This window comes from Macrotis lagotis, chromosome 2 (assembly GCF_037893015.1).
Source record: "Macrotis lagotis isolate mMagLag1 chromosome 2, bilby.v1.9.chrom.fasta, whole genome shotgun sequence".
NCBI lineage: Eukaryota > Metazoa > Chordata > Mammalia > Peramelemorphia > Peramelidae > Macrotis > Macrotis lagotis.
The window spans coordinates 255712689-255737091 of NC_133659.1; the positions used below are offsets into that span (position 1 = coordinate 255712689).

Here is a 24403-nt window from a genome sequence, read left to right on the forward strand (position 1 = left end):
TCGCCCAAGGTCATACAGCCAGACAATCACTAAGTATCTGAGGCCTGCTCTGAACTCAGGTTTCCTGACTCCAGGGCCAGCTCTCTAACCACTGTGACACCCAGCTGTCCCCTAACATAAAAATTACTTTTCAGAATTCTTTAAAACAATTAAAACATCTTAGGTAGCTTTAAATTCCCAACATGCATTATTAATTTCATTATAACAGAACAGCAATAAGAGTAACAGAGTAACACACATATTACTAGATTTTTTTTAAAGCAATCCTTCCATTATTACATTATTCATGAACCACAGATCTATCCCAGAAAGGGTCATACTTTTTTCATATTTTCCTTATTGCCCTTCAAAGCAATTACATTAATCCCAGGCTTTAACAATACAATATTTAAATAACATATTCACAATAGATAGCTAAATATTGCAAATATAATCTCCTTGCAGTTACAAAAGAATTACATAATTGATAAAAAACATCTTATTCATCAATAAGTTACCTTACAATAAGGCCCACAATTGCAATTTGTTCAGAGCCTCCATCAGCTGTCTGTAGTAAGAGAGAAGTCCACATTCTTGACTTCTTTAAAATTAAACATAAATTGTTAATATACACTAAACATTAAGATTCTTATTTAAACATCTCATTTCCCTTAGAACAAGAGCAAAATGAATATCCCATGTTCTTTACACTTTTGTCTCTTTACCCAAATTCTCAGAATCCAATCTCATACATGACACATTTAAAAACCCAATGTAATTACAACTCAACTAACTTCCCAACAGTTAAATTTGATAAAAACTTTAGAGTACCTTATACAGAAAATCCAGCACTCACATTCCAAAAGCTCTATCCAAAATAAAAATACAATTGTTAGCATTATTCAACATTAAAACCAATTAGAGTTTTCTTCCCAAAAGAAATAAGTAAACATCCCTTATAACCTAGGTATTTCTCTTCTTAGTTAACCCAATACCACTTTTCTTAACCCAAAGGTGTTACAATAGAGTTTTAAAATCCCAAACTCCTTGCAAAAGTTACAATAGTGTTAAAACAGTTTAATCCCAAACTAATTTAACAATCTAGGTTATTTAATTCCTCCCATTCTGTACAAATTGTCAGAATGTTACAACACTAGTATCCCTCTTTTAAAACCCTCCCAGTTCTTTCCAAAACTCTAGTTCAGAAACTTTAAAAACAATGAGAGTCATCACTCAGGCCACATGGCCAGCAGATATTCATTAAATGTGATTTCCTTTCAATAAAGGAGTCTCTTAACCCCTGGATCTTAGATATATATTTTTTTTCCTCAATCACATATCCCACCTATGGAAGGATCTCTTTCCCTTAAAGGTTTCTCTCCTGTCTATCCCCTCTGCCTCCACTGGCTGGGCAGGCTCTCAGGTGGACCATCACATGTCCAACCCACCACCCCTTCCCCAACCCAGGGAGAAAGCATGGAATCTTTCCAGACACTCGTAAGGATAAAAAAAAAATCTTTCCTCCTAAAACTTCTCAATCTTCCCCTTAAAGGTTCTTTCTTCTCTTAAACTCTTCTAAACTCTCCCCAAACCACAGCTTTTCTCTTTAAGAAACCCCCTCCCTTCCCCCTCAGTGAGGGAGGGGCTGATTTCCACGTGGAGGGGCCACTGCACAACCACTTTCTTCTCCTCTTACAATGATTTGTAAGCCACTTTACAAAATTTCCCAAAATCCATCTGTGGTATACAAAGTCAAACCTGCTCAAACCTTCTGTCTACATGCTTCAACCCATTCCCATACTTCCTTTTCATTAGCTCTTCTTGACTTTAATTAATTCATACTATTCTGAACTAGAGTCACATAGTTTATACAGCTATATAAACCACAGATATGATTCCATTCCCAGCTTTTAATAGTTAGCATTTCTTGATTATAACTGCTAAAACCCTGGAAAAAGCAAACAGTCATCCAAAAATCCCTTAGCCTAATCAGAATACTCCCTGTCCCCCCTTTCTTCAAATAGAGTAAAGCTGAATAACTTTTATAGAGGGACAATCCTTTCTGGAGGCGGGGGGGGGGGGGGGGGGGGGGGAGGTTGATCTTTCATTCTTAAATCCTTACATGTCCCATAATTTTCTGTAATAACCAACATTGCCGGAATCTAAACTGATAAACTCCTGAAGCTTTGTTACCATAGCATTCTGGGAAAAGATTAACTATTTAGCTTCCCCTATACTGGCATATCTTGGTAACCACATTATATACTTTAGGATTAACCTGACTCACTAACAACTTTTTTTTTCAAATAGCATTTCCTTCTATGATAATATTCACTATCTCTTTCCTGTTTCTTTTTATTTCAAAATAAGGTCCCTTTGAACATTTATTTTACTAATTCTTCCTGAAGTAATTTTCTCTCCTTAGTCCTTTTTCTAAAAGAGAAGGGGGGGGGTGCTACTAGGTGGCACAGTGGATAAAGCACTAGCCCTGGAGTCAGGAGTACCTGAGTTCGAACTCGGTCTCAGACACTTAATAATTACCTAGCTGTGTTGGCCTTGGGAAAGCTACTTGACCCCATTTGCCTTGCAAAAACCTAAAAAGAGAGAGAGAGAGAGAGAGAGAGAGAGAGAGAGAATGGGGGAAACACATTCTAGCACCACAGAATTATGGAGAACTGGGAACAGAAGGGAACATAAAAAGGGAAGGGGGGGACCTTCTCATAATGGTAGACTAACAGGGTGAGTAGTTTGGCCTCCATAATCCATTCCTTTTTAATCAAAATAAAAATCCCTCTTTAAGTGCTCAAGAGACAACCTAGGAGTGAGGAGGGAGGTATATTATCTACTGTACAGGCAGAAAGCAGGCTCAAGGGAAGAGGCACAGAGTTAGATAAATACTGCCTAAAAATCCAAAACAAAATGAGGCTACCCAAGGAACTCTTTAGGGGAATTTACCAACTCCTCCTTTCCAAGTTTAACAAATCACACAAGTCAATATACATTCTAAACACATAAAGACAGACAAAGCACAAACACAGACCACACAAAATGCAACAGAATTTTCCAAACTGAATTTCAAAACACAGACCAATGGCAAATTCCTGATGTCTCAGGAATGCAGAGAGGGCTCTCCCTCCCAAAGGCAGACCAAATTCATTACAATACTTAATCATTTTCTTCTTACTTTTCCTTCATATTTTAGTCTTATTTACCTGATTTGCCTCTGGGGAAGGCTTAGGACAGGTTTTTCCCATTTTAAATATTGACAGAGACTTCTCAGGATCAAGTGCCCTTAGATCGAAGTCCCTTATGCCCAAACCAGAAGGGGTCACCCCCAACCCTCAGTCACCCAAATGGACCCTCCAGGAATCTAGTGACCTCAGATTCCAAGGTCTAGGCTTAACTTTTTTGGGGGTCTCTATGACTAGAGGTTTAAAGACTATATTCTTTGTCCTCACTAATGTGAGGTTCCTGCCATGGATTTGCTGTTCTCTTCCTACTGAGTCTCTCGCCTTCCGGTCATTTGCACAGAGGGGAAACAAAGGCTTCCCAGAAAATGACAAACTACCATAATTTGTGGCAGCAGCACTGCTTTGCCAAGTTCTGAGAAGCCAAAGTCCCCAATGGCCATGCTATCTGTGTGGGACAAATGCCACTTAAATAAATTTCAGAGATCTCTCAAGGTATGAAGAGAAGGCTTTATTGGTTTCTCAAGAAACGGGCCACAGTCAATTAGAGAAATTGAGGCAAAAACAAAAGGCCCAAGAATCACATTTATCCTAACTCAATTCCACCCCCCCAACTGACCCAACCTCATTAATGAGGAATGTGGTCTTACAGTCTAAACATGAGAACTACCCTAGGGAAAGGGGCATAGAATTCAAAGAAAGCAAACTAATCTAGGGAACAGAGCATAAAAATTCAAACCGGATCCAGATTATCTCTTTACTCCCAAGAATTGAATGATTCTCCAGACATCAACAGATAAGATGAAGTCAGTTGACTCTTCAACAATACCCCAGAAGTTTGCTTTGTCAAGGAAGGAAGGGCACATAGTTAAGCAATTTCAATCTATAATATTTTACTGAAGAAATCTCAAAACTTTATCCCACACAATATCAAACCCTACTTCTGACACCAATTAATGTCAACTGGACTGGAACCGGCCTCTAACTTCTGCATGGCTGGAGTCTCGCAAAGTAGACTACAGATAGCAGAGTCAGCATACAAATAGCAGTTTAAATTAAGTCAAAGTCAGGAAGCAGCTTGCAAATAAGTATACATGTGTCAGAGCCCCAGCTTCCACATTGTTACTGTTCCCCTCACTGCATGCCCAGTCAAAGGTATAAATCGAGCTCCTACACCAACTCAGGTGTCTCCCATTAGGGGCCAGGCTCTGACACATGTATACTTATTTGCAAGCTGCTTCCTGACTTTGACTTAATTTAAACTGCTATTTGTATGCTGACTCTGCTATCTGTAGTCTACTTTGCGAGACTCCAGCCATGCAGAAGTTAGAGGCCGGTTCCAGTCCAGTTGACATTAATTGGTGTCAGAAGTAGGGTCTGATATGGAACAAAGCCAAGTGAACTTTCTGGTATCAGTAGGAGAGATTTCTCCAGTCCTCCAACCCACCCCACTCCACCTCACCCCCCATCTGATGAGTCTACCAACCTTTCCGGCTCAAATCCCAGAATGGAGAAAAAGAGGGGGTGGGGGAGCAAACAGCTCTTTATAGTAACTTCCTGTTAACCATCCCTTTACTTTTCAATTTGTATCCTTTTTTATCAGTAATTTTTATCCACCAGTCTCTAAACAAATTAAGTTGATTGTCTGATTGAAGATATTTTGACATTGGGTTCCCCACTGAGACTGCAGCTTCCAGAAGAGGATGAAACTTGTCCTCTTCTGCACCCTTGGGGAAATATGATCCCTCTCAACAAGAGATACAAGTTAGGAATCTCTTTCTAATGTAAAATAAACTGATCAAGTGACAATCATCAGCATTTTACACAGTAACAACATTGTGTGATGATCGACTATAATAAACTCTCAGCTCTTCTCAGCAATACAGTGATCAAAGACAATCCTAAAAGACTTAAGATGGAAAATATTATCCACATCCAGGGAAAGAACTGTGGAGTCTGAATGAAAAATCAAAAGCATACTATTTTCACTTTTTTAGTTTATTTTTAGGTTTTTTCCATGTTTTTCCCCTTTTGATCTGATTTTCTTTTCACAGAATGACTAATTTGGAAATATGTATAACCTATATCAGATTGCTTATTATCTCGGGGAGGGAAGGGAGGAATGGAGAAAATTTTGCAAAAAATGAATGTTAAGGGGCAGCTAGGTGGTGTAGTGGATAAAGCACTGGCCTTGGAGTCAGGAGTACCTGGGTTCAAATCCAGCCTCAGACATTTAATAATTACCTAGCTGTGTGGCCTTGGGCAAGCCACTTAACTCCATTGCCTTACAAAAACCTAAAAAAAAAAAAGGAATGTTAAAGCCTATCTCTACATGTAATGTGGGGGAAAAAATTAAAACTAAAGGCTTAAAATAACCAGGCCACTAAAAAACAGAATGTAAAATGAAGACTTAGGTTGATGCTGAAAAAGGGAAAGCATTCAGGAATATTATTGAGGAACCCTCCCCAAGTCTGACCTCACAATATGATGCAGCTCTGCAGAAGGATAGCAGAAGAGGATTATTCAGTAAACCTCTCTGCCTTCTCTATTCCCCTCCTGGAGAGTCATGAGTGTATCTCAGTTGTAGGAATTGCTAACAAAACCGTTACAGCCCATGTCTCTGTTGACTCCTCTCATCTCAGATCAGATTAAGGAAAGAGAATGCAGGAGAATAGTAGAAAAACTTAAATTATGTCCTGCGGAGGGGGGCAGCAGCTGCAGGGGCTGGGGGGAGAAATGGGGGAGAGGAGCTCACATTGGCAGTGACTCCAACAGCTGTGCCCCTAGGCATCCTTCAGTCAGACCCTAGGCAAGCCTGGGGGACATCACCCGAATGCAATACATGCATTCTACTCCAGCCCCAGAAGCAGTTAAGCTGTTGTGGGGGGAGGCAGGGGCTGAGGAGGAGGAGGAGGACTCATGGCCAGCATTTGCTTTGCCCTGCCTCCAGAAACTACCATCAATGGGGAGATCCAGGCATAAGCCACCCAGTCCCTAGGCTACACTAGTGCCTTGCCATCCTCCACTGTCCAGTCAGTTTGTATCTTCAAGGCAGGTCTAGCTTGGTAAGTCCTGCCCATCTGCTGCTTGGGAAGGTTCAAGTGCTCCTGATAGCACTTAGCATGGCAGTACAAGGCAGGGGAGCCTGCCAGCCTTTGCCCTTAGTGAACCTACCCTTCTCTGTTCTAAGTTACAGAAACCTGTGCAATCTTTCACAAGCTATCTTATCTCTGTTTGCCCTAGTTTCTTGATGTGTAAAAATAATAATAATAATGGCACCCACCTCCCAGGGTCATTGTTGCCAGATCAAATTTATATAATGATTTGTAATGTACCTAACACAGTGACTGGCATATACTAAACACTACATTATATCTTTAATTGAAGATAATTGTTCCATACCTGATAACCTTAAAGTGGCTTTAAAATGCCAATGGTAATAATATCAATGATGTTTATATGTGTTAATTTGGAAATGTAATTGATGTCATCTGAAATTTATTGTTTATGTTAATATTGTATTTCTTTTTTTCCCACATTAAAGTGTTTCAATGGTGCCAACATTCTGTGACAAATTTTTGGTCAAATTGTTTCCATTTAAAAATTACTGATTTTAAAAACTAATAACTTAAAACTGCCATGAAACAAATGGTCCACAAAAGCATTCCTTTTCCTCCTAAAGCTTTGTAATCATTAACCAGTCTTTTCCTATTAAAAAGGTCAATTGAGACAAACAGCTCTGAGATCTCTCTTCCCACTGATTAACGCTGGGTGGCAGTGTTGTCATTTAGCCTTTTGGGTCTTCTGGGCAAATTTTCTGACTTTGTCAGCTTTAGCAACCTTTTTGTTGACTTGCTTGCTGACATCAACTGCAACAGTCTGCCTCATGTTATGGTCAGCAAAATGACCCAAAGAAGGATAATCAGAGAAGCTCTCCACATACATGGATTTGCCTGGAACCATGTCAATGATAGCAGCATCTGGGGTGGCTAGGTGACGCAGTGGATAGAGCACTGACCCTGGAGTCAGGAGTACCTGAGTTCAAATCCGGCCTCAGACACTTAATAATACCTAGCTGTGTGGCCTTGGGCAAGTCACTTAACCCCATTTGCCTTGCAAAAAAACCTAAAAAAAATGATAGTAGCATCATCAGATTTCATGAATTTAGGGCCATCTTCCAACTACTTAGCAGAACAACAATTAATCTTCTCCGTTAGTTCAACAAACTCGCAAGCAATGTGAGCAATGTGACAGAACAGAACAGGTACATAGCCAGCACTGGTGTTGCCTACATGTGAAGCCAGCAGCTTCCATACATGGGTCCTTCTTTGACAGACATGACACTAAAACCAATTATCACCATGCAAAGCCTCATTCAAAGCTTCACGATGCATTTCAACATACTTTACTTCAGTTATAACATTTACTGGGGCAAAGATGGCCACAAGTTTGGTTTTAGAACACCACTTTCCACTTGACCAACAGGTACCAATACTGCCAATCTTGTAGACATCTTGGAGGGGGAGATGAAGGGGCTTGTGAGTTGGTAGAGTTGATGGCAGTATACAATCCAAAGCCACAAGCTGTGAAATTTCATTGCCATTGCCATCCTTACTATCCCTTGAACCAAAGCATATTAGAGACTGTGTCCAGCATGTTGTCACAGTTCCAATCTAAAATTGGCACCAAAGCTACTGTGATAAGATTGTAGATAATTTTCTTAATATAGGTGCTGTGGCTTGGCTCATTTTGTTTACACCAACAATGAGTTTGACACCTAGTGTACCGGAAGGCTATGCTCACAGGTCTTCCCATTCAACTTCAAATTCACCACCACCAACAGCAACAGCAACAGGACAGCCTAGTCGGTGTCTGTAATCATGTTCTTGATAAAGTTTCTGTGTCCTAGCACATCAATAATGTTCATATAATACTAGCTAGTCTCAAATTTCCACAGGGAGTTATTAATATTGATACTACATTCTCTTTCAGCCTACAGCTTATCCAAGACCCAGGAATATTTCCCATATCAGCATCCTCCCTCTCGAATTTCTCAATGCTTCTCTTATCAATTCCACCATATATATAGAGGAGGTGGCCAGTAGTGGTGAACTTTCCAGAGTTTAAGTATCCAATAATGACAATGTTAATGTGAACCTTTTCCTTACCCATTTTTGTGTAGGTTTAGTAATGGTTTTCATAATACCCATGTTCTGGCTGTAAAACTAGGGGGGGGATTATTGTATTTCTAAATCTATATTGTAAAGTTTGAGAGACCCTTGTAAACCAGAAGTGCTATTAGACAAAAACTTCCCTTTCAATTTGGAAACATCAGGAAAGGTATTCAAGCCCTAAGATGAGGTTAGTGAAATTTTGCTATTTAAGACAAAATTCCTGGGATTATAATTTACTATTGTTTTGAGCTTTGATTACTGGGAAAATTGCCTGAATTATCATGAACCGAATAGTAGAAAATGGCGGGTGCTGTAGTTTGGGAATTCCTTAAAGGTAGATGTCTCTGTCTGGAAAAAGTTAGGGGGACCATGCAAGACACAGTCTATATAAGATCCTCTAACTCTAGTTTCTGATTGTGCCATTTCCATTCTTTCTTTTTTTCTGATGGCAACAGCCTGACACCAAAATTTTTTATTGTATTGTGTCACTAGGGGATGAGGCCTTGGGTCCTTATTTTCTTTCTGAAAAGAAAAATTTCCACCTTGAGTCTTGCTTTTGATATATTGTGACTACATGATTGGCCATAAGATATAACTCATGCCTGAAATCAAAAGAGCTAAGGGATTTTTCCCTGATACAATATATGACATTATTATAATTATGTCCCACTTTTTCCTTTTGTGACAAATTTCTATAATCAAGAAGTTTTGTAAGTATAACAATAAATGTATTAAATTATATTTTGAACCTGGAACATTTCTGAGTTACTATAATAGGATATAAATATGAACATTTTATGGTTTTAACCTAAATTTGGGAGTCAAACTATAATATAGGGATTATATCATCCAAAGGGGGAAATAACTAGACAAAGGAATAAGACATTATAACAGTTATCTAATTAAATGGAATAGCAAATCTTGAGAAAACAACTCAGGCTTTAGATATGTTTGGATAATAAATTCTAAGGATTTATTAATTAAGGATTAATTGAATTTTACATATAAATTGTATTGATAATGGTAAAGAAAGTAAAATTATTTTCCCATATTTAAAAGTATTTGTCTAGGGGCAGCTGGTGGCACAGTAGATAGAGCACTGATCCTGAAGTCAGGAGGACCTGAGTTCAAATCTGATCTCAGAAATACTAGCTGTGTGATCTGGCCTCCGAAATACTAGCTGAGTGAAGTGAGCTGAACCAAGAGGTTCAAATTAATGGCAACACTGTGAGATGAATCAACTATGATGAATATAGCTCCTTCCAGCAGTTTGGGTATCAAAGGCAATCCTGAGAGACCTGTTATGGAAAATGGCATCCACAGTCAAAAAAAAAACCAAAACCCAACTATGGGATCTGAATGCAGAACAAAATAAAATATGTCCATTTTTAAAAAATTACTTTTATGTTTTTTCTTTCTTTCTCATTTTCCCCTGTAGTTCTATTTCCTCTTTTACAACATGACTAATATGGAAATATGATAAGCTTGATTATACATGTACTACTTATGCCAGATTGCTGCCATTGGGGGGGGGGATGGGAAGGTATTAAAATGTTGAAAAAAATGTTTGCAAATGGATGAATGTTGAAAACTACCTTTGCATGTAATTGAATTTTTTTTAATTTCTAAATCTCTATCTGATCATTTTAAAAGACAGATGAACTCCTATTACAGTTAGATTCTCAGATTTTTTTTTTTTAGGTTTTTGCAAGGCAAAGTGTCTGAGATTGGATTTGAACCCAGGTACTCCTGACTCCAAGGCCGGTGCTTTATCCACTACACCACCTAGCTGCCCCTCTCACAAATTTTTTTTTAAAAGATTCTTATATCAGGAACAAGACTGAGGTAAGGATAAAAAGAACAAATGATATATAAACTGAAATTCTCTGAAGTTTCAAATTTGGAGAACCAAATGTAAGTAAATTACAAAAAGTAATTACTAACACAATTATCTAGGAACCTCTAGATTTGGAACAAGAAAAGACCACCAGAGAAACTGAAAATAAAGCATATTATCCAAGAAAAAAATATCTAGGGACCAGAAAACTTCAAGAGATACCTGGGACTTTCTGCTTATTCTGTTCCCCTAACCGACTGTTCCTACCAGCTCTGTTTGGCTCCCACTTCCCAAACCAGAAAACTCTTACTGGCCTCTATTTTGGTTTCAGCCACCCACCTGAAGGCTAAGAGATAGTTTGGTTAGCTCCTACCTCAATTAATGAGACTTGAAGTTAATGTTAAAGTTGTCTTAGTTTTCTTGGTGACATATAAATCTCCCTTCTCAGAACTAGTCCAGTGTGAGTAGTTTGATCTATATTTGACTTAATGTAATTCTGCAGCTATGGGAAATGTAAGAAAAACTTTATTGTTCTGCTTAAACTTAACCCTCTGTGGCTTGGAAACTGGACCATCTGAAGAAAGCCCTTTCTTCTGAGAGAACCCTCCAATAACTTCAAGCTTCAGAAGCAGTGGACATCCAGATGATACAGCTCACCTGAGATTCCAGATGAAGGTTGAAGACATTGCCTAAGTTTTTAATTTTTTTCTCTTTCCTTTTATTCTTGCCTCCCCTGCTCCTTTCTGCTTACAAACAAACAATGGCTAGCAATAACACCTGGAACACATTTCTCAGATAAGTCCCCTAAGTACTCGGGTGGGCAACATCTCCTCCTGGCTCCTGTGGCATGTTGACTTATAACTGCCTCTCCTTTATTAGTCACAAGGGTAGGGGTTGTTTCAGATACTCTCCCTTTGACCAAAAGGGGGGAAATGTCAAGATATTAGGAGATACCCTGTATCCCAAGCTCAGCAAACAGCAAGCAGGGCAATTATGTCCTGAACTTGGATAACAACAATCCTTCATGCTCTGGATGATCTCCCCTCTGGATGACCTTACCCACAGCATTGTTTCACACCAGCATCAGGTAGTCTCTGATCTTGGACAAGCATGAAGTCCTGTCATGATTCAGACTTTTCACATTGTTACTGGCACCCCTCATTGCATGAGCAGTCATAGGAGATCTCCCAGCACTGCCTTGGGTCCTTCCCATCAGAGGCGTGGCTCTGGCATCTGTGTCTTTGCTTTCCTGTCTTAGAAATTAATTAAAATCCTGTCTGTGCCTCCAAACTGCTTTGTGTGGCTCTGGCCACCCAGAGGTTAGAGGCCAGTTCTGATCCAGTATACCTACATACATGTAGGTGCATGTGTGTGTATATGTATTGTGGCATGCATGTGTGTTGTGTATGTGTGTCTTTTGTGTGTGCATCTATGAAAATGTGCATGTCTGCTGTGAATGTGCATGTGTGCAGTTTGTGTATATGTCTATGTATGTATAGGTATGGTATAATATAGGTAAAGTATAGGTATAAGTAAAGGTATGAGTATGGGTAGGGTATGGGTATGGTATAGTATAGGTAAAGTATATGGGTAAGGGTATGGGTATGGGTATAGGTATAAGTATATACACATATGGATCAAAGTGAAGCTCAGAACCTTTGCTTTCTTCCCTCTTGAGGAAAGAAATAAGGATGTCGTTTGAAATAGTAGAGACTGATTAGACATTAGGGAAACGAGCTCTTCTCCAGATTCTATCATCAACTGGATACATTCCCTTCTCTAGTTCTGTTTTCTCTGCTGTTGCTCAGTTTTCCTTCTCAAAGAGGCCCAGTGACATCAGGAGGGTGATGTCTTGACTTGCAAGTGAGTTGGATTTAAGGGAGGCAATTCTGTGCAGAGTCAAGTAACTTCACTTTCTCTTCCAGAGTCATCAGAGTCCAGTGGCAAGATGACTGGTGATAACCTCTAAGGCTTCCTCTAATTCCAGCATTCTATGATGTCGTCTTGAGAAATTATAGAAAAGTCCACCAGATGGCAGCCACGAGCCATTTAGCCATTTAATAAACATCTATTTAAGTGTTATGTAGCCAGGCACTGTACTTAAAGATGGGAATAAAAGGAAAGTTAAAGACAGTCCCTGTTTTCAAGGAACTTACAGTCTAATGGGGAAGACAACATGCAAACAAACACAAGAGCAATAAATGAATAATCAGATAAATAAATTCAGGATAAATATATGTGTGTGTGTGTGTGTGTGTGTGTGTGTGTGTGTACGTATATTGGATAAATGCATATATGTACCTACACTGATATGTATGTATGTACATGTATCTATATAGATTATATGGTATGTATATACACACACACACACACACACATATATATATATATATATATATATATATATAATCTCCAATTTATTTTGTACAGAGGTAAGGGTCTAGAATTCAGAGGCTTTGGGAATGGTTTCCCTTTTTAGCAAGGAATTATAAGAAGTTCAGGAAGTCAAGAGTGGAGATGAGAAGGGAAAGTATCAAAGCATGGGGGAGAGCCAGTGAAAATGCCTAGAATGTCTTGTTTGAGGTCCAGAAAGGAGGACAATGTCATTGAATTTTTGGGGTGGGAGGAAGGTGTTAGAAGACTGGAAAAGTAGGGAAGTTATGAAGGGTAGCTTATGAAGGGCAGTACTGGAGGTGATAGGAGACCGATGATGTTTATTGAGTTGGAAGAGAGGGAAGGGGTAGATATGGTCATCTGAACTTTAGGAAGATCACTTTGATGGCTGAGTAGAAGAACTGTGATGAGAAGAGGCTCATGGAAGGGAAATGCATTAGCAGGTTGTTGCAATAGTTCAGGTATTAAATGAATGAGTACCTACATCATAGTGATGGTAATATCGGAGGAGAGAAGGGAGAATATATGAGAGATGTTACAAAGGTAAACTGACAGACCTTGGTAACTGAGAAGAGTGAGGAGTGGAGGAAAACACATGGATTGTAAGCCTGAATGACTGGGAGGATGATGTGGCCCTCAACAGTAATAGGGAAGGTGATGGGGGGAGTAGGAATTTGGGGCTAAAAATCATGCATTCAGTTTGGGACATTTAAGACAGAGTTAGCAGTTGGAAATAACAGACTGAAGGTCAGCAAAGAAGTTAGGGCTTGGATAAATAGATCATGAGCAGTCTACCACACTTGAAATGGTATGTTTCTTGTCAGATCCTCATATGAAACTCTGAAACCAAGAAGAACAAATTTAAGCACTTCAAATTCCACCATTCCTGTCTCCTAGTCCTAACTTCAAACCTCTAAGCTAAACTTAAAATGATGTTGAAGGATAGATAAGACCTGACCATCCTGTCCCCCCTCTTCTGGACACTTTCCAATGCATTATTAGTCTTCCTAATGTAGTAGAAGCAGTCTGCCCAGGTGACAGGCTATCATCGCATTCAAATAGGACCCTCAGACTTGAACAGAATGTGCTCTAGATTGACTAGAGTAGAGCTCCAAACGAGGGAAATGAACAGCTCCAAAGTCCTGAAAGATATAACTCTTAACCAAGATGGTGATTTTTGTCAGTAGGACCTAAACTGACAACTCTAAATATTCTCCCACATGCCATAACCCCAAATCAATATTCCCTGTCCCTAAAGTTCTAAATACCAGCATTTTGGTTCATGTGTTAATACTGAGGGGTCCCTTCCTCTCTCTATCATGGATATTACTGGAAGTAACTCAGCATAATTTAAATGACCCTAAACCAAGGAAAGGAACTAGAGATTAGGGACTGGAATTTTGCTATTGTTTTCTTGTTCATTTTGGAAGAATTCTAGGCCGTTGGAATGTAATAACAATGGAGGAAGCCACCTGTAAACAAGGTGTTAGGAGAAAGAAGAAATCAGACTATGAATTTCACCTTAATGAAGAACAGGATCTTTTTTTTTTTATTTTATTTTTCCAATTAGATATTATGAAAGTTTTTCTACTTTCATCCACTTGCATATTTATAAGTTACACAATTTTCTACCACCATCCCTTCCTACCTCCCTCCCCTCACAGGATGAACAGTCTAACAATTGGTGTGTGTGTGTGTGTGTGTGTGTGTGTGTGTGTATAATATGTGTGTGTTTAACATGTTTACACATTAGCCATTTTGTGTTTGAGGAATTAGGACTGAGGGAAAAGAAAGAAAAGAAAACCATGGAATAGGAAGGAAAAACATAAGAGAAGTCTTTTTTTTTTAAGTGAACCTAATATCCAATCAGATACTGTGGGGTGTTTTTTGTTGTTTGTTTTTCCTCTGGATGAGGATGGTGTAGTCCAAAACAGGTCTCTGAGTTGTCCAAGCTCTCTGAACTGAATTCATCATAGTTGGTCAACTTACAATGTTGTTGTTAATATGTACAATGTTCTCTTGGTTCTGTTCCCTTCACTCAGTATCAGCTCATTAATTCTTTCCATGCATCTCTAAAGTTCAACCATTTATGATTTCTTATAGACAATAGTACTCTATAATGTTCATATACCATAACTTGTTCAGCTATTCCCCAATTGATAGGCATCACCTAAATTTCCATTTCTTTGCTACAACAAAAAAAAAGAGGCTGTAAATATTTTTAAACACATGGGATTTTTCCCATTTTTTATGATTTCTTCTGGATATAGACTTAGTAATGGTATTGCTGGGCCAAAAGGTATGATCAGTTGTATTGCTCTTGGGTCTAGTTCCACATCACTAGAAAAGTAGGATCTTAACAACTGGGTGAGGGACATCTAGGTGGCACATTGGACAGAGCACCAGCCCTGGAGTCAGGAGCACCCGAGTTCAAATGTGACTTCAAGACACTTGATAATTGCCCAGCTTTGTGGCCTTTGGCAAGCCACTTAACCCCATTGCCTTGCAAAAAAAAAAAAACCTAAAAAAAAACTGGGTAAGTTTTTTTGAATGGTCAGAAGTCTAATGAAAACCATTATAGATCATTCAAATCATGGCCCAAGAACCATCAAAACTATGAGTTCAAATTTGAGAACTGACCACAATGTAGCAATTTTTATTTTCTCTTTTTTGGCTCACTACTTTTTGGTTCAAGTCTAGGTTTTCCCAAAAATATGTGCAATGGGCTCAGCTCTCAAGGTAGCACTTTGTCTCCAGAGGAAATGAAAAGGACACAGGATACTGATAGTTCATATTACTGTTGTTTGTTCTTCCTTTTCAAAGGAGAACATCATCAGGGATGTGATGCCATGAAACAAAAGTGAATTGGATTTAAGTGAGAGGGTGCTGGACAAAGACACTAGCCTTACTTTCTCCTCCAGAGTCATCTGGATCCAGTGGTCCTGGATGCTGTGGGAGACTTTGATTTTTTTTAAATTCTTTAACAGATCTCAGTTTGCCTGAGGCAGTGCCCATATTCAGTGATTAAGGCAGGTAAGAAAGAAAAGAAGAAAAACATGACCTCTTTTGTGTAGTCAAAAACACATCTTCCCAATCATCTCTCTATCCACTTCACTTAGCTGCTAAGGAACTTTGTGGGCAATTTTTTTGAGGGGGCAAAAAAAAAAAACACTGCCCAAGGAAATCCCCTTCTCCCTCTACAACAGGGATTCTTAACCTGGAGGGTATGAACTTGTTTTCCAAACAATGCTAATAATTGTATTTCAATATAATTTATTTCCCTTATGATCTTATGTATTTTATATTATTCATTTGAAAACATTACTGGGATACAGTTCATAGTCTTCACCAGACTGCTAAAGAGGGTCATGACATCAAAAAAGATTAAGAATCTCTGCACTAAAAAGTTCAATCCCTAAACTCTTGAACTGGGGAACTCTTGAACCTGACCTAAAATAATCCCCGAGGCTGAGACATACTTCTTGGTCAGAGTGGGCATATATATGCCCCAGGGTGAGGAAGACCTTTCAAATCTTTCTCTGTATCCTTATGCCATTATCTCTTGAACTGGGAAATTCTACTCTCAGGATCTCTCCTTTCAGGTCCAATATCTCTTGTAACTCTCCTATATCTGTGCCCCTAATAAATCCTTGAATATTTATTAAGCACCTACTCTGTTCCCATCACTTTGCTAGGTAAGGGAGGCAAAAGTTTCTAGTTTGAAGAGAGGGACTGTGATCAGAGGCTTCCCTTCCTTCTCCTCATCACCACCACGACCACCACAGATATCCATCCTTATCACACATATCATCATCATCATCATCCCTGTTTTGCTGCAAGCTGATTTTTTCTGAATAGCTGAAGGTGAAACAAACTCTGAGATCCACCTTTATAGATCACAATTTCTCTGACAAGGGTTAATCTTTGAGAGTCCCAGGAAGCTAGCCATTTTGGAAGCAGTCAATGAAAAGTTCTGTGTGTCCTACCTAATCCAGCTGGTTCTGTATTGTTCATACAGAATAAAAGCTGACAGACATGGACTCAGTTCTTTTATTCAACAAATATTAAGTACATACTGTGTATAAAAAATGTGTTGGGGAGATGTAAAGTTTCCACAAGACACTGTCCCTGCCATTATAGAACTGGAGATACAAAGACCACAAGATTTAGAGCTTGGCATGTTGGTTAAACTGGTGTCGGTACCTTTGACAAAAAAAGATGAAGACCCCCACCCCCATCACCTTGATATGGTGGAAAGTATTGGATCTGGAGTTGAACCTGTAGAGACACAGATCCAAATTCCACCTCCTGTCATAAACTGTGTAACTATGGATAAAGTTTCCCTCTCTGCAAAATGGGACCTACTTGCAAAATGGTTTTTGTCAGAATTAAATGAAATCCTGCAAGCAGAGTGCTTTAACAAAACTTTACTAAATCTCAGAAATAACTATTATTAAGAAGCAGAACAAGACCGCTGGCAGTTACAAATCAGTGCTGCTGTCCTGCAGCCCTGAAGCCCTGAAGGCGTAGAAAAGACCCAGGAAGGTTCCTGATTCTACCCAGTATCAGCAGGAGAGGTACTGCTGGACAGCTCTCAGCTAAAGACTACAAAGGAGGTGGGGAGGGTCTGGGCACTCTGTCCAGAGGGGAAAAAAATGACCTCTCAGTTCTTTCATGTATTTGTATGTGCTTCCCTTTGCCCAGTGAGTCTGGACTACTCAATAAAGCCTTAAAGGGGTGATATAGAAAAAAGTTTCATAGCATTAGCCTTTTAACTCAGTCTTAACTGTCAACTTTAAATTAACCTGATGTCATCTTCTCTTCCCTCTCTGCATGGAGGCAACCAGGTGATGAAGTGGATAGAGTAATAAGCCTAGAGTGAGGAAGACCCGAGTCCAAATCTAGCCTCTGACATTGTGTGACCCCAGGCAAGTGGCTTCATCTCAGTCTGCCTCAATTTCCTCAATTCAAAAATGGGGCTAACAATAGTACTTACCTCACTAGTTAGATACTCATGATAAATGTAGCACTATGTCCCAGCCAATAGTAGTCGTTTAATAAGTACTTCCCTTTCAGGATAAGGTACTTGCAAGAGATAAGGAAAAAAATCAAACAGAGGAGTTGGATGTTGCCTAGAACAATTCTCTGACTTCCCATCCATCCAAAATTTAATCCTTAAAAAAAATTTTAAATTCATTACAATTTAACAACCATTTATTGAATACCTACTAAGTGCAATATGTATATGAGTTCACAATGACTCAGTGAATCTGATACATCATACCATATACACAAGTATGATAAATTGCATGGTAGAAGCACATAAATGGCCTAGTGAACAGAGAGCTAGACCTGGAATCAGGAAGATTTTTATTCAAATCTAGCTTCAGACATTAACTAACTGTGTGACCCTGGGCATGTCATTAACCCTTCAATTTTCCCAACTACCAAATGGGGATAATGATAGTATTTATCTTCTGATGGCGCCATGAGGATCAAATAAAATAGCACAGGTGAAGTAATTTGCAAATCTTCAAGGGTTATATAAATGCCAGAAAGATACAAATCAAGTACCATATCAAGTCTGAGAGAGAAAAAGTATTTACTGAGCCAGGAGATCAAGAAAGAGGTTATGACACATTGAGTTACATTTTAAGTGTTTATTGGTTGCTATTTCTGTGAATTCATTGTTGTTTTTGTTCAATCATTTCAATGGTGTCTGACCCTAGTTGGGGATTCTTGGCATATTTACTGTACTGATTTGCCATTTTCTTCTCCAGCTCATTTTACAAATGAGGAAACTGAAACAAACAACATTTAAGCGACTTGCCCAGGGTCACACAGCTAGTAAGTGTCTGAGGTCAGAGGGAGATGAGTTTTCATGCCCAAGGGTCTATCCTTGTAATTTATAATAATGAATTCCTTATCACTTTTAAGGTGATGTTACATGTCCTCATGTTAATCATTCTATGATACAACCAAATTCATCTTTTTTACTATTCCTCACAATATATTAAAATCTCTATGCTTTTGCAAACACTCTTCCCCCTCTCCCTGGTCGTCTGACTGGAATGCTCTGTATCCTCACCTCCATTTCTTAAAATCCCAAGTTTACTTCAAAGCTCAATTCAAGGTCAACCTTCTAATGAGGTCTTTCTTTATCATCATCCCAACTGCTGGTACCCCCTCCCCCCAAAAAAATTCTTCATTTTTCCTTCTTGAAAGAATATCAGGATGGTGATTTCTTGACTTGAAAGTGAATTGGATTTAAGTAATGCAGAGGAGTGAAAAATCATCACTCTCTCCTTCAGAGTCATCAGAATCCAATGGCAATACATAAATCAGGATGACTGGCATTACTACTTTGTGTTTGTATTGCATAACTTTACATGCAACAAGAGAGAAGTGCAATGGATAGAACTTGGAATCAAGAAGAGGATTTATTTAAGTGCCTCAGATACCCATTAGTTGTGTGTCTCTTAGAAAGTTATTTTAAATGATGTTTACCTCAGTTCCTTAACTGTAAAATGAGCTGGAGAAAGAGATGGCAAACCACTCCAGTATCTTTGCCAAGAAAATCCTAAAAAGGGTCACAAAAAGTTGGACAAGACTCAACCACAACAATTTTGAACAGAATTTATATACAGGTGTGACTAGGACCGTTCAGTCCCATATTAGGTGTTTTAAATTACTGATTGGTTAATAGAACTGGGATTGGACTTTTGGTTCACTAGTTTAGGGAATTAGCAGATACCAATGCAGTTCATCATTTCTATAACTTACAGTCTGAGAGAGTTGCCTAGAATCTTAATTGATAAATTGGATTTTCCATCATGAAACTATTTGATCCTAATTTTTCTCAGTTAGTCTAAAGGAAGGAGGGGGTGGATTTCTTCCTCACCAAGTCAGGAAAGCTGTGGAAATCACCCAGGGATGGGGCTGATGGGCAATGCCTGGGTGCAGTTAAAGGGATTAAATTCCAAAGGAATCCTTTAGGACAGCAGTCTGGGGCTCTACTGAATGAATGATACTATTTCAGCCAGAATGCTAGTTCTTCCTAGTGTATACAGAGCCAGCCTGGGGATTTTCAGAGCTTTGGGTGGGGCGGATTCTTGGCAAGTTGTTCCCTCCCAGTTGGAATCCCTAAGGCTAGAGTCTTTTGGAAATACTAACCTCTGAGGTCAGGAGAAAATTGGAGACATCCTCAGCCCCTGGGTAAAGAATCACAAGATTTAGAACTAAAAGGAACCTTAGAGATGATCTCATTCAGCACCCAGAGAGAGAGGAAAAGGCTGCCTGTGCTACTCAAGTGAAGCTTCAAAGCCCAAGTCTGCTGAGTCCATATCTAGGGGTCTTTTCATGAACTTGTTTCCCCAAGGGCTTCATCTTCATAAACAACCCATCTAGGAATTAGGATTTTCCCCAAGATCGAGAACCCCCAAGACTCATCAGAAAACATGCCATCCTATCTCTCCCCCCCAAAAAAATATAATTTAATCCCACTAATTTGATTTTTCTATTCCATAGTGAGTCCAGAAACAATCAAAATTTATTCCCCTCATTCCCCACCCCAGAAGTGGGAAAGTTTTTTGAGCCTTCACCTTATCCTAAGCAAATTTATCTGAAATAAATATATCCCAATGATACAGAAAGTGTTGGCATTCCGATACGTACTTTTATAATGAAATATCTGAAAAAAGTAAATTTCATGGTATACACACCCCTTCTGCTCCATGATATGGGGTGACTTGCCTTATGTACATCTAGGGCCAGGTCTGATGCCCACCCCCCCAACTGGGCTGTCTTCCGTTCTCATTCCACAGAACCCCACACAGGTTTAAGCCCACAGCAGGAACCCCACTACAATTTCAGTGTTGATGGATTTTCCTGTCACCACCTGGGAGAGGAGGCAGTGGGGCAAGAGCTGTTGTTACCACAAAGAGCCACATGGTGGCAGCAAAGCAATCGTTCCTGAAACCCGCTCCACCCACCCTCATCATGGAAAGAAACCTTTGAAGGGAGTCAGTGGGAGGAGAGACCAAGGAACTGGGTGGGAGGATTCTGGGGAGAGAGGCCCCGGCTGGAAGATTTTTGTGATTCTGTGAATATTCCTTCACTTTGTCCGAGACAAATCCAATCAGTGGAAAAGTGCTGACATAAAGTGGCTGTCTTCTCTGTTCTATTGTCTGTCAGGAGAGGTGGGATACCCCCTTTCACAAGCAGACTCCACATTAGCTTCATTAAGGAGCATCTTGTCCATTAAGGGCAGGGGAGAAGGTATCATGTGTATATTAGTTTGGAGGTTCCCTTCCCGAGTGTGTGAACCTGAGCAAGTTCCTAATCTCATTTTCCACAATCTGTAAAATGGACAAGGATATCTCATGGGGATTATGATCAGGTGTGTGATCTCTTCTTTCCATCCCCTCTGCTTCCCGGCAGGCCAGTTTAACAGGTGATTTCTCCCTTTATTGTTTCAGATTTCCTGACCTAGCATCAGTGGTGCTTTTGAGGGTCTCATTCCCCCAGTGATTGCCTGAAAGTCCTCCAAGTTCATCTGGGTTGTTGCCCAACCCTTTCTTCTTCTGGTGGTTTCTTCTGTTGAAGCAATGGAGTTCCTGGCCTGATGGAAACTTTGATCTGCCACCCACACTTCCCTCTCTATTTCTAGTCCAGTTCAACTCGACTCGAGGGTTGGGATGGAAAGAGAGTCAAGGTTTCCAAATTTTCCTAATTCCTTCCCTCCCCATCTTATGGCTGTAACCATGACCACCCAGCAAAGGTTGCCTCCTTATCTTTCTTGGGAGAACATGAGGGTTACTATCCACCCTCTCAGCCAATCCCAGGTCTGCATGTCCAGACTATGAGCAGCCAAATGAGCCTGGATGGAGAAACTGTTTGGGGCCACCCCCTGTGCCTCAGCTCTATTTCTTTCACTTCTTCACCTCCCAATTCTCCAGGTGGGAGATAGCAAGCCAAATGACAGGAGCTGGGGGTGGTGGAGCTCCAAGGGGGACCCTTCCTCCCTTCTGCTTAGCCTGTCCTCCATGATCCCTCAGTCATGGTGGGAAGTTCTCCTTTGTTCTGGTGACTCTGAGCTCTCTGTTCTGACCTCTTAGGAGCTGTATTTCATGGAGGTTTTTCAGACTATGTTCATTTCCAGCCCAGCCTGTGTGGCAGCCCATCCCTGTTCCTACAGTACACGGTCATCTCTTCCCTGCCTGGGGAAGATAGAAATCCCTGGGGAAACCATCTAGGAGATTAGAGGCAATCTTCCCATGAGGAAGAGGTAAAGGCAACATAGTAAGAAAAGTAGGGAGGATGTAGAGACAATATATTAACTACAAATATTTTAACATTTACCCTAGTTCTTTGTTTACCCTCTGATTAGACTGCAAACTTCAGGAGAGGGGGGATGACCAGAACCTAGCAAAGTCCAGCACACAGGGTTTGTTTTAAAGTGTTAGAAGAACAGAAAGGAATGTAAGTGGGGAAGGGGAGAAGTAAGAATAGTCTCCTCTCCCTGAGGTGATGGAAAGCATCTCTGAAGTGGAATCGATTAACATAACAAAGATTAGGTGGAAAAAGTCACTCTCAAATAAGCCTTATTCTTTCAGAAAAGAACAAGACTCAACAACTGCTCCGCTAGTTCCCTAAAGCTCTTCCATCTTCCCCTCCCCAATCCCCCTCAACTACTCATCTCCTTTTCTCACTTCCTTCCCCACAACCCACCTTATCTCCCCAACTTCAGATGGGGTATTTAGGTGTCCCCTTCTTGCCCAACTGTGCCGCAGATCCCCATTAAGCTTCTGAGATGGGATTTCTCAATCAATGGAGTTGGCAAAGGATCCAATGCCTTGGTTAAGGAAGGACTAGCAGCTTAAGAGAAAAGAAAGTCTTTGGAAATCCTAAAATTTAGTTTTCAGTCTTGTTTAGGGAAGACCAGAGGCAACCAAGAAGTCTAGGAAAGCTGCTTTGAGATCCTTTCAAAAGGATGAAAGGGGAGGATCCTATCATTAACTTCTCCCAAACCCCACATTTCCAAATTGATTGGAAATTATTTTGTCAGCCACAAGAAAAGAAAGCTACATTCCATCCTCCAGTCCCCACTTGATCTGGGACAGTAGTTCTGCCTGGCCTCAGGCAAAAGAGAGTGATAGTGTCTCAACTGAGGTTGGCTGAAGTCAAGGCTGTAGGGAAACGGAGGAAGGCCTCTCTTAGATCTACAGAACCCTTCTTTCTCTAGCTCCCCAGCCTCACACACCTCCTTCCAGCTGGAAAGAGTCACTGTGAGCGCAAGAAGGACCCAAGAGACAGAGATGAAGGAGAGACACGACAGCTGGAACCTTTCTGCTCCCAGTTCCCTAGGATAGCATACTTCAAGGCATCTGGTCCTCCCAGATACCAACAGAGGAAAGGCATCAGTCTAACTTCAGCAAGACCAGCCATTCTCCAGGATTCAGAGGTGGGGTGCCTTCTTAATGTTTATTCAGGCCCTTTTATAATCGTAGAATCAGAAGAGGTTAGAGATCATCTAAACCAATACAAAACCAATCCATTTAAAGACTGAAAAATAGAGCCCCGAGGATGTCCAATGGGTTCCAGAGGGAAATCAAGGCGTCTGCTCTTCAGTCAACGGTCTCTGATTCCGAAGGGGTGTTTTTGAGAGCTTGGGAGACTGTGTTTTGGCAGATACTTCAACTCCTAAGAACCTGGAGAATGGAAGGGGGGGTAGGATTGCTATGCCCGATCAAGGTCAGAGTCAAGCTTACTCATTGGGTGGGACAGATTTAGCAGGGGCTGAAGTTGGGTGCTAGTCTGAATTTAAGTCCTAGTAGGTCAGGGCCCACCACTGTATCCTGAACATAATAACTATTCAATAAATTGATTTTTAATTACTTTGAAGGAATGGGGGGGGACTGTTTCTCCCACTACTCCTCTGAAAAAAAAAAGTGCAGTGGAGGAAGGCCTCCAGCTTAGCCACCTCCTAGCCCTGCAGAATTAATGGGACGGGGAAGAAACCAATGGCCACAGCAGACCGGAGCCTCTGGGGGCTTTTGGAGGGGAGATGGCTTCCCGGCCCCTCCCGGCACTCTGCCCTCCCCGGGGTCCGTCGTAGCTGCCTCCTATTGCCATCTCACCTCTGCAGGCCGGGAGGCTTGGAGATCCCCGGAGACCCCTCCAGAGAAGTCCGGTCACCTGGCTCCCGAGGGTCAGGGGTCCGGGCTGGGCGGAAGGCTAGCGAGGACGTCTCCTCCGGAGGCCCGGGGGCGGGCTGCGCCAGGGTGGCCCTCCGGCCGGGGGTCAGGCGCGGCTGCCGCCGCTGCAGCCCCAGTCGTCCTCCCGGGACGGCCGCCGCTCGCGGGCCAGCTGCCCCGCCAGGCTCTCTGCCCGGAGGAGCAGGCTCCCCCCCAGGAAAAGAACCCCGCACAGCACAAGCAGGGAGAGGACGCCCAGCAGCGCGGCCTGCAGGCCCCGAGCCCCCGGGTGGCCCCCAGCCCCCGGCTCCAGTCCCGGCCCCGGGGACAAGCCCGACACATTACAGCAGGGGCCGGGGACCGCTTCCCCGGGCCCGGAGCCGTTCATCCTCGGCAGCGGCGCCGGCAGATGTGCAAGGGAAACCAGATGTGAGCAAGAACTGCCCACTGCCGCTGGGGAGGGGCAAGAGGAGGGGGCGGAACCCTTCGGTTCCCCTGAGCCCCCGCTGCCGGCCCTCTTCCACTGAGAACTTGGATGAAGGTTAGCTATCTTTCCTTGCAGTCTTTCGGTCCCAGGCCCCTGCAAATCCCCCAAATTCCCCAGAAAGAGACCTCAGCCCACTAGCCCCACCAATG

The 24403-nt window shown here is 41.2% G+C and overlaps 1 protein-coding gene, 1 long non-coding RNA gene and 1 pseudogene across 2 annotated transcripts in view; all 3 read right to left on the reverse strand.

Annotated features, from left to right (window-relative positions):
• The window catches only part of LOC141511634 (uncharacterized), an 8239-nt gene extending 7388 nt beyond the window's left edge, over positions 1-851 (reverse strand). Inside the window, exons 1-2 of the long non-coding RNA XR_012475357.1 lie at positions 811-851; positions 498-547 (exon numbers count right to left, since the gene is read on the reverse strand). This is a non-coding gene — a long non-coding RNA (uncharacterized LOC141511634). The remainder of the gene's footprint in view (positions 1-497; positions 548-810) is intronic.
• Positions 852-6950: 6099 nt separating this feature from the next.
• Positions 6951-8339, reverse strand: LOC141512189 (putative elongation factor 1-alpha-like 3; annotated as a pseudogene).
• Positions 8340-17191: 8852 nt separating this feature from the next.
• Positions 17192-24162, reverse strand: SMIM41 (small integral membrane protein 41). Its single transcript, XM_074225878.1, has 2 exons — positions 23711-24162; positions 17192-23281 (listed from the first exon to the last, which is right to left on the reverse strand). Exon 1 carries the CDS (start codon positions 24153-24155, stop codon positions 23874-23876), a length of 282 nt encoding a protein of 93 aa, XP_074081979.1. The 5' UTR covers positions 24156-24162; the 3' UTR covers positions 17192-23281; positions 23711-23873.
• Positions 24163-24403: the final 241 nt, after the last annotated feature.